This window comes from Rutidosis leptorrhynchoides, chromosome 1 (genome assembly GCF_046630445.1).
Source record: "Rutidosis leptorrhynchoides isolate AG116_Rl617_1_P2 chromosome 1, CSIRO_AGI_Rlap_v1, whole genome shotgun sequence".
Classification (NCBI taxonomy): Eukaryota; Viridiplantae; Streptophyta; class Magnoliopsida; order Asterales; family Asteraceae; genus Rutidosis; species Rutidosis leptorrhynchoides.
Genome location: NC_092333.1, coordinates 249,029,843 through 249,041,246, shown reverse-complemented (window position 1 = coordinate 249,041,246; position 11,404 = coordinate 249,029,843). Strand labels below are relative to the sequence as shown.

The 11,404-nt window shown below is 31.4% G+C and overlaps 1 protein-coding gene across 1 annotated transcript; it reads left to right on the top strand.

The window, feature by feature from the left end:
• Nucleotides 1-7,578: 7,578 nt before the first annotated feature.
• On the top strand, nucleotides 7,579-9,752 carry LOC139868959 (putative F-box protein At3g51171). The gene is made up of 2 exons (XM_071857296.1): nucleotides 7,579-9,157; nucleotides 9,352-9,752. The coding sequence occupies exon 1, from the start codon at nucleotides 7,598-7,600 to the stop codon at nucleotides 8,795-8,797; it is 1,200 nt and encodes a 399-aa protein (XP_071713397.1). The 5' UTR covers nucleotides 7,579-7,597; the 3' UTR covers nucleotides 8,798-9,157; nucleotides 9,352-9,752.
• Nucleotides 9,753-11,404: the final 1,652 nt, after the last annotated feature.

The following is an 11,404-nucleotide window of genomic DNA, read 5'->3' as shown; positions in this document are numbered from 1 at the left end:
TTTAAATCGGAAGCCCAAACTCTCCGCCTAGACTTTCGAGCGTCCACTCCTCCGAGAAAGATCAAGATCTATACCCGTCTAATATACCCTTCCAATACGTTTTAGGTTTAAAGTTTAAGTTATACTTATAAGTAATAATAATAGTATTAGATAAGTAGGTTAAATTAGTGTAGTAGTAATTAAAGGTAGTATTAAAGGTTTAGGGTTTAGTATTTTAATTTATATCTTATATTTATTATACATGTAAGGATACATATATATATATATATATATATATATATATATATATATATATATATATATATATATATATATATAGTTTAAATTTAAGTTTTAGATCAATATAAGCATTAATAATTGTCTAATAATACTCACTAATATTTTATTGACTTCTTATTAGAAGGTAACATATTTAAAACTTTATAAAAATTTTCTATACATTAATACTAGTTTTTATGCATTAATTATTATTTGCTATTATTGTTTTAATAGCTAAATAAAATTAAATAGATAAACATGTTTTCAATCACATCTAATATTTTTCTTAGGATCTACTGATCAATATAAACATAGGAAAATTTTATAATTCATTGTTATGATGTTTAAGTATTTATTTCAAATTTTGCTCTCGGTTTACAATAATTCATAGTTAATTATGTATAAAATACCAATTTAACTCAAATAAAATATTTTATATTTTTCGTGACCTTCCATAAGTGTACTAAACTCAATAAAATTATTTATATATATATGTTACAGATTTAAATATTTAATTCAAAATTTGCATTATTTCCAATATTAAATAATAAAAAATATAATTCGACTTTGAAATTCAACTTTTATAATTTTCACTTGTTTGTTCAAGTATTACAATCTCAGAAAAGTTATTTGTATACTTATATTACTGACTTAACTATTTATTTCAAATTTTGTTTTGTTTTATGTATATAATCGGAATTAAATATAAATAAATAGTTAATAATTCTAAAAATAATTTTTACATCATTTTTAATTGTTTTCCAACTGTTTTCCTTCAGTACATATAGTTCTCATTATTTAAAAACCTTTTATCTCTATTTATATGTATTTACATATAATTACCGAAATAATGATAAATAGAAAATAAATATATAAAATGATAAATAAACCAAACATTCAGTTCCAGAAATGTTTTTATATCATGTGTGACACTCGAAAATTATTAGATTAGTTACATAAATTCGTTTAATATTTATTATGCATTTACATGTATTTACCGATAATTTAATAATTCATTTTTAAATATAAATTAATATAATTTACGAATATATAAATCATAAAAATAATTTTTATAACCATTATGATACTTTATACTAATTATCATGTATTTATTTTATTTATTTATAATTAACTTGAATTTAATTTGTATTTAACAATCGGCTAACATAAAAACATAATAAAAACTGAAATAAAATTATAAAAAAATATAGAGAACTTACAAAAAAATTTCCAGAGATTTGAGAAAGAATTCTTCAAGTTTTTGGTGTACAAAATTTGTGAACTAGGCTATGGTATTTATAGTTAAAATTTTTAGTAAAGAGAAAATAAAAAAATACACAAGTTTATATAAAAAATAACCAGTGTCTTAAAAAAAAATTAAAAGTATTTATGGCCAGTCATGCCATCATTTTAAAATATAAATAAATAAAAGTAAAATTAAAAGTAGGAATAAAATAAATAAAAGTGGATCTAGATCTAGTTTATATATAAAAAATACTTTTTTTTTACAATCGGCCGAAGCCCATGATGGGTGTTTATATAATTTTTTTTTTAAAAAAAACTGAATATATATATTTCATAGTTCTAAAAATGTTAACTAACTTAATTTCTATTTTATTTAATTATTAAATATGAATTTTGATAAATATAAATATATATTCGGTATTTATGGAATTATAAATACTAAATGTGGTTTTTTTTTAAATTATTACTTTATAATTTTATTAGTTTTATATATGTTACTACATTTATATATACTTGTATTTATTATATAGTTAATTGTATAATATATTAACAAAAAAAAATAATATAAGTATTTTATATGAAATCATGTTGTGACATAATTTTTTTTTATAAAAATTCTTACGCGTACGTTGTTGAATAAAATTTATTATTCGTTTAACATTCGTTAATTTCGTATGTTATATAACGACTTTTTATTAATACTTAGAGTTTATTCATTTTACTTAAATCTTTTGTTCGGGCATTATATAGATGGAAAGAAAAAAAATGAGGGTCGTTATATCAGCTAAGTATGGGGAAGTCTAACCCCACTTAACGTTAAATTCGGGGTTCGGGTTAGTGTATAACTCGTTAATAAACATGCATAATAAATTAGGGTAAAAGACGCAATTTTAATGATTAGCAAACAGTTCAGAAAAGCAACCATTTTTGAAGAAACACATGTGTGATAAAACAAGAAGGAATGAACGATGAGGCGCGCCATCTATCATTCGACGAGCTTTGTAATTACAAACTGGGTATTTTTAATCACTTTTCTACACTTATCACCCTCGTGAATTTATAATTATAGTCTGATTTCATGCAAATGAGGGCATTGCATGATCTCAAGTGTGGGGAAGGGTTATAAATTCTCTCGGGTTTATACTTGGCTTATTTTCTAAATTTTATGAAAATTTTAAAAATTTTCAACTAAATGAATTCAAAATCATGTTTATACATATTTATGAACGATGAAAATTAGGTGTTAATACCGAAATTATCGTTACCTCGGAAAGGACATAAATTGAGAAACACCCTAAAACGATTGAATTCATTTAAAATGGAATAAAGGAGAATAAAAAGGCAAAGAAAAAGCCAAGTGTGGGGAGAATGCACCAAGTTATTCAATTAAAAACTATCTATCACATGTTTCTGTAAAGTTATTGCAGGTAATTCTATTTTGGACTAAATTGACTGTTTTACCCGCAATATTATAATAAAGATAAAAGAAAAGATGGATCTACACGATGAATCAATTCCATCATTAAAAGGAAGTAAAGTCTTCCGAAAAAGACACGCGTTTCTTGATTTAGGTCAAGAAGTTGTCGTCCAGACCAGCTGTAGGTTGACGAAAAATCTAGAAAGGTCATCTCTAAAATCAGCAAGAAATCCACGGACCTCAGCATCAAACAGGGTCGCCAAGTGGTCAGACTTATCCTAACCATGAGAGGATCTGTCTCGCAAAATGAGGAGGGCGCCGTGCAAATTAGCTTGATAAGACTAATGAATCAGACCCCCAGAAAGGATAATCTCCTTAAAGATTAAAAATCAGCTTTTAAGACTGATATTACTCAATCCTTGAGATCGACTTTAAAGATTGAGAATTACAAACTCATAGAATTCGATGATATCTAAACTCGAGCTTGAACGAGAAAATATTTTGATCAAATTAAAACCGATTTGTTTTCTGAAAATCCATTTTCAATGCGTTCATTACCATTGAACGTAAAATCCTAGGAATTCACCTGGAATTCATTAGGTCACCTGAACCAATTCGGGTGTCAACCGTAAGAAAGGTGGTTGCATAGCATGGTCGAAGACAGGACCTTGTGCCAGACCGAAAAAAATTATAGGGTGATCTTTACTATTGCTCCTACAAAGGATAGTAATTGCATTCGACACGTTATAGACCATAATTAAAAGCATGTCAGGGGACATTGCCCTAACAGTTACTTGTTCAACGCTTTCCTTTACAACCGGACGGTAGTTTACCGAAAGGTAATATACGGAGCAAGTATACTGGACGTATTGCTTTCCTAATACAAGGTTAGCAAGTGGGTGACACAAAACCATAAGTTTTGAGCTAAAATTTTCAAATCTGAAACCCACCAAACTCACAAAAACATTTTGCATACACCGGTGAAGGGTTATTCCGGAAAACTTATCTAGGGTAAAAGCTAGAATGAATTTTCAAAAGATCAAATGTTTTCATAAAGATCCAATTTCCTTAAGGATCTAAATTTTTATAGTCATGTGGGACTGTAAACCACATCGTTACTATCATTGTTTATACTGTCGTATCAAAATCACTAATGTATAAAGTGTGAAGAATAAAGAAGTGATTCGTGTGATTTAATTTCAAGTTCTGTATTGCTTGAGGACAAGCAATGTTCAAGTGTGGGGATATTTGATAGTGCTCCAAATGAACATATATTTAGTAGCAATATCCTCCCAATATGTAAATTATTTAGTTGTAATTGTCCTATTTTAAGTTGTAATCGTTTATATTAAATAAGTGCGAAGACAAAAGGCGAAAACGACGATTTGAAGACGCAAATGACCAAAAAGCTCAAATGTACAACATACAATTCAAGTGGTTCAATTTATTGATGAGAAACGTCTAAAAATGACAAGAGTACAAGTTTCGGAACGCAAAGTACAAGATATTAAATTATACGAAAGGACGTTCGAAAATTCGGAACCGGGACCTGAGCCAACTATCAACGCCCGACGCAACGGACCAAAAATTACGAGTCTACTATCCACAAGAATATAATATAATATTTAAATAATTATATAAATTATTTATTTATTATATATTTAATTAAATATAACGTCGACAAGCTAGCAAACAAAGCAATTGGGCATGGCCAGGCTGGCCATGCGATCACATGAGATTAACACTGAGAACTCATGCGATCGCATGAGCCTCAGGATCAGACCACATCTATAAAAGGCAACGAGTTTTGACCAGAAAAAAATATATATATATCAATATCCCTCTGTAATATATATTATATATATATATATATATTATATATAAATAGTATAGTGTAGTTTTATATTAGATTAGTTTTGGGTTATGCAAAGGTTATTTTACGGGTTTTAAAGTCGAAGCTCTGTCCGTGTAACACTACGCGATAAATAATCAATGTAAGCTATGTTCTCCTTTTTAAATTAATGTCTCGTAGCTAAGTTATTATTATGCTTATTTAAAACAAAGTAATCATGATGTTGGGCTAAAAATATTAAAATTGGGTAATTGGGCTTTGTTTCATAATTGGGGTTTGGATAAAAGAACGACACTTGTAGAAATTAGACTATGGGCTATTAATGGGCTTTATATTTGTTTAACTAAATGATAGTTTGTTAATTTTAATATAAATGTTTACAATTGGACGTACCTATAAATAACCATATACACTCGATCGGACACGATGGGCGAGATATTTATATGTACGAATAATCGTTCATTTAACCGGACACGGGAATGGATTAATAGTCTATGGAATTATTAAAACAGGGGTGAAATTATGTACAAGGACACTTGGCATAATTGATAACAAAGTATTAAAACATTGGCTTACACGCAGTCGATAACCTGGTGTAATTATTAAACAAAGTATTAAAACCTTGTTACAGTTTAAGTCCCCAATTAGTTGGAATATTTGACTTTGGATATAAGGATAATTTGACGATGACACTCGCATTTTATATTTATGACTGATGGACTGTTATGGACAAAGACCAGACGGACATATTAAATAATCCAGGACAAAGGACAATTAACCCATGGGCATAAAACTAAAATCAACACGTCAAACATCATGATTACGGAAGTTTAAATAAGCATAATTCCTTTATTTTCATATTTAATTGCACTTCTAATTATCGCACTTTTATTTATTGTCATTGTATTTAATTGCACTTTTAATTATCGTACTCTTTAATTATCGCAATTTTATTTTATCGCACTTTTATTTATTCGCAATTTCATTATCGTTATTTACTTTACGCTTTAAATTAAGTCTTATTTTTAATATATTTTACATTAGGTTTTAACTGTGACTAAAGTTTTGAAATCGACAAATCGGTCATTAAACGGTAAAACCCCCCTTTATATATTATTATATATAATTATATATATTTTGTACAAATATAATTGTTTAAAAATATAGTGTAAAATAAGTCGTCTCCCTGTGGAACGAACCGGACTTACTAAAAACTATACTACTCTACGATTAGGTACACTGCCTATAGTGTTGTAGCAAGGTTTAGGTATATCCCATCTGTAAATAAATAAATAACTTGTGTAAAATTGTATCGTATTTAATAGTATTTCGCAATAAAAATATAACTATTTCGTATACACCTCTACGCACATCATGGAGCCAGGGAGGTATAGGGAACATGGGCTTTAGACGACTTGTATCGGTAAAAACCCAAGCCCATGGGTTCCTAGTTGGCAGCAAACCCACGCCCCAGCAGGCCGTAGCGGGGCGGCGGTTGGGGGTTAAATTGAGGCGGCAGTGGGAATCTCACGGAACAAGCAACCAGCGTTGGAGTATATTTAATGGTTTTATATTATTTTAAAAATATAATTTTTATCCATTTTTAACTACTTTACCAATTATATTCTAACACATCATCACAACACTACTAACCCACACCAAACCCACACCACCAATATTCCACACAAAAAACCCACTCATCCTACTCATCAAAATAGTGCAAAAAGCAACTCACCCCACCAACCCATGCCCCTCACCGCTACGAGTGGTGTTAGGGTTGGGCTCGAGAAAGATTATGTTGATGATATGAGTGAACCCCTTAATAAAAGTGGGACTTTTAATGAGTGTGGATAATTTATTCATGGGCCTGAAATAGGAAATATGGATGGAGTATTTGAGTGTTGATTCGGTTGATTCAAATGTAACAGGTGGGCCATCAAGGGATCTAGGCTTGAAAAAGGAGAAAGCGAATATTTTTTGTGAGCTTACTATGAACGCTTCAAAAGTGGCAGAGTTGTCGAAGCCTAGATCCATTAATTTTCGTCTTAAAAGAAAAAGTATATTAATATTTAAATACCACCTTTTTAATTACATTATGGATAAAAAAAAAGGAAGAGAAAAAAAAAAAGGAATGTGATCAATGTAGATGGTTCGAGCAGGCTATACTTAAAAAAAAGGAAGAGAAAAAAAAAACGGAATGTGATCAATGTAGATGGTTCGAGCAGGCTATACTTAAAAGGGGTCATCGCGAGTTTGGAAGATGCTGACAATGCCGTTGTGAGGTTTCGTGGCTCATAGGTTTTATTTGGCTTTGAAGACTCGATTGTAGACTTGTAGGTTTCATCTTTTTCGTAGCTCGATATGTTATTTTGTTGGTTTTGTCATCGTAGTTTCATGTATTATTGTCTCGGGCTAATTGTCGTGTGTGTTGTTGGTGTTGAATTAATGCCATGTAGGTTGTTATGCTGTTGTTAGGTCGCTTTTCTTGGTCTGTGTTCGTGTTTTGTCTAGCTTCTAGCTAGTTTTTATATATAAATGTCTTGCCTAAAAAATAAAAAATGCGCAAAATATTATTTTCGATTTGTGACATCTTTTTTTGATTGATTGTTATAATAAGTTTGAAAAAAAATAGTTTTGGTTAACGTATTTTTTTTATACAAGTCAATTGTGGGCCTGTAGATCCATCACAGATATGAAATTAAACCCAGTGGGCCCAGTTCTTCACTACCAGTACTAGTTTTCTCCTATTTCACCGTCTAAATAAAATCCCTAAAATTGCAACCCTTATTACTTTCCCCAAAATCAATCACAAATTCATCATAATAATGTCTGATTACTTACCTTTCGAAATTCAAATAACAATCATCAAAAAGCTACCTATCAGAGCATTGATTCAATTCAGATCAGTTTCAAAATCATGGAAGTCACTAATCGATAGCTCTGATTTTATCGCTAATTACCACTTCAGCAACGCTCCGCTGCAGCATCATGTACTTGTAAGGTCCTTTGATTCAGAGCATGAAAAATATGTTTCGATTGTGGATGATGATGATAATTTTCCCCAAAATAAGATCCCCCTGATTGTTCCATCACATGTCAGACTACAACTAGGTAAGTTTCCAGATATAATTGGTAGCTCTCAAGGTGTCCTCTTCTTGTGGTTTACTCCAAGTGAATTTGTTCTATGGAATCCCACTATTAGAAAAACGGTTCCTATTGTTGTGCCTAATTTATTAAACAATAATGAATTTGAAACCGTTGTTGGTTTTGGGGTTTGTCCTGGTACTAGTGACCCTAAGCTTGTCAAAATCACTTATATTTCAAGTTTGCAATTTAAGCCTGAAAAATGCATCCCTTTGCAAGTTGAGCTTTTTAATCTAAGTTCGGGGTCTTGGAGGAGTTTGTCTATGAATGTGCCTCGTAAATCAATTGAAGTGACATGGAAGCAAGTATGTATAGATAAGTTTATTTATTGGCTTGCTGGTGATAGGAATCTTGCTGGTAATACATTACAAACGAAGTATTTGATATTGTCATTTGATATGATAACTGAAGAATTTACAGAGATAGACCTCCCGGATAATTTGGCATACTTACATAACGATTTCTTGCTTATATATAAGTTATGGACATCTCTTCTTGTGCTTGATACCGAGTTTTACGAGATACAAGAATATTGTGTATGGAAGATGGACCTGGGGGTTCCAAACACGTTTGCAAAGCTATTCGTTATTAAGTCACCATTTGAATCATTGCTATTATCAACGGTACATGACTTTAGGATAACCGGCCAACCTATTATCGAAATGTTCATTAATAACGATGATAAACAACATGCATTTTATGTTTATGAACCCGCGTCACAAGAAATCTGTGATATAGGGATTACTGGTGGGTATCCATGCTTAGCGAATCATACATTGCAACATTGCTTTTGCTTGATATATAGAGGAGTGGAGGATCAAGATATTGTTATCGTTCTAAAATGTAAATGTAATGCTAAGAACACACAACTAACTCCTTAACGGTATATAAATTGTTAAAACCTATGTCTAGTTAGTCATCAAACTCATTGTGATGTAATCTCAAGTTCTTACAGAATGGGGAATGGAACAACTGTTCCTACTTTGTAGGGTTTGTTTGTTCGTATGGTTTGTTTGTTTCAATCGGTAACATTGCGAATCGGATATTATGGGTCTATTCAAATTTGTGAGTTCCTACGTGGAAACATTCTTTTGCGAGTTCCTACGTGGAAACGTTATTTTTGCTTCATTAGTGAGAGATTTTAAGTGGTGTTGGTGTCTATGCAAATTGAGGATAAAGAGTACTGCAACATCGCAAAGTGTGGAGCTAAAGACAGATGACTTTCGGAACCGACCACTAAGGTAATATGGATATTATTTTGCAGATTAGTTGAAGTTGATGAGACATTAGATATGTTACATATAAGTTGATGCTTGTGTTATTAGTTATTTAGCGTTATATTAATGTTTGCAACATTTATGTTTACTTATTTGGGTTTGGTAAACTTTTGTTATTTTTGTTATAAAAGATGATGATTTCTTTATTTGTGATGAAGGTACTAGCAGTTAACTACGAAAGAAAAACGGTTGGCATTGAGAGGTACTAGCAGTTAACCATATTATATGGATAATAAAAGGTTTCATGAGGGGTATTTTCAAACCATTATGGTCTGGTCAGATCCAGATCCAGATCTCAAAGGTTATACAAAGAAGATAGTTGCAGAGTTGACTTTAAAGTCAACAGTTATTTTTGGTGTTGAATTGTGTGGATAACCGAAATATAAAGTTATGTTGTACGGAGTATAAGTTTTAGTATGTCTGAATGGTGGTTATATTGGTTTGTTTTTAAGTTGGTCATTGTGGTTTTTGATGTAAGTGTGTGGAATGTGTATTATGCTAGAGGTATTTGTACATAAACTTTATTTATTTATTTTTATCTGAAGATAGTTTTTCTGGAGTTTAGTCCTATTTATCTAAGATTGTAGTATTCCTTTCTACAAAAAATTGTGTACTACGATAGAAGCAATGTTGCTGAGTCTGCATTGAATAGTGAACTGTATGGAGATTTAAGCATAATGATGCGGATTATGAATGCTTGATGAGTTAAATAAAGATTGAAGCTGTTATTATGGATGATGTCAACGTATCTTACAAATAATATGATATATCATGTTTTTTATAATGTTATGCTCCAACTCCAACGTTCTGTTGAAATTGAAGAAACTAAATCATGTTTTGTTATCGTTGTTTTACAACAATTTTGTTACACAATTTATTGCTTTCTGTACATCGTATTGTCTACATGCTGATAGATAGACGCTGAATAGGTTGCATTGGAGCTGATATGATAGAAGATACGGATGTCTCAGGAGCATTTTTGAAACATACGTTGTTGAATTCAATTCTTTTATGATCATTGGAGCTGATGAGGAAGCCCAAATTACGATCATTGAAGTTTTTGATACTGAAATTAAGATTGCCACGTTTGCAATTGATGGTGTTTTTCAATTTAGAAAAAAGATTTATCTATAATAGCCCTAACGGCAATCTGTAAGAGAAAATTTGATGCATAAATGATGGTACATGTAAGGTGGTTATCAATGGTAGCTACTAACTCATTACAAGTATTTGATGCATGTCTTAACATCTTTTTTTTTTTTTTTTTGACAACAATTCGGGATCACCCACGGGACTAAACCACCCACACGTTGTTCATCTCATGCAGTTGCATAATCCGCCCCCAACTGCTATCCATGAGGAAACCCGGCCCAATCCGAGGGCATGAGCAGTAAAACCCCCTCCCCCACTGCCCCGCAACGTGATGTGCAGAAGGCATCTTTGGGTGGAATTCAAGGGTAAAGAGGCAACCTTGTGTGCAATGTTGCGCGGTTGCGCCCAACGGGATTCGAACTCCTGACCTCTCGTTAAGAGAGGCAAGCCACTACCACATGAGCTACAACACAATGTTTGCATGTCTTAACATCATAAACATAGCCCACCCAAAAAAAAAAGTTGGGAACATTGTGGGAAATTACTTAGGGAGATGAATGCCACTATTATTGATGTAATTTCAATGGTTACAACCCCTACCCTAATAAGCTTAGAAATATTGCAGTTCCAACGTTGAATGAGCAAAGAAGTGATCAGGTAGTTTGGTATACTAATTATAGTACAAAAGTTCTATTTAGCATTCAACAGGCTTGGAGATTAAGATTTATTCGTAAGAATTAATGGGCCAATTGTCAGATAGTACAATGTCTCGTCCTTTGGTTTCCTCAGTATAATCCAAGGCACGTGTTTCATCTTTGGCTAGCTATGCACAAAAGATTGTCAACTCATGATAATAATGCAGTGGCCAGTTTATATAGTGTCCCGTGGGGTCACAAGACACCGTTAGTTTAAAAATTATTAGTAGAAAATACCTTGTAAATTGTATAGGACACCACTAAATTAAACTGGAGGACCCAATATCTTTTTCGAATTTATAGTTTTTCTTTTAAGCGTATAGGACACCACTATATTTAACTACCTGGACCCAATATATATTCCGAACTTGTAGTGTTTTTGAAAGTAAACAACCACTAAAATAACATTCAAATATAATTAGTA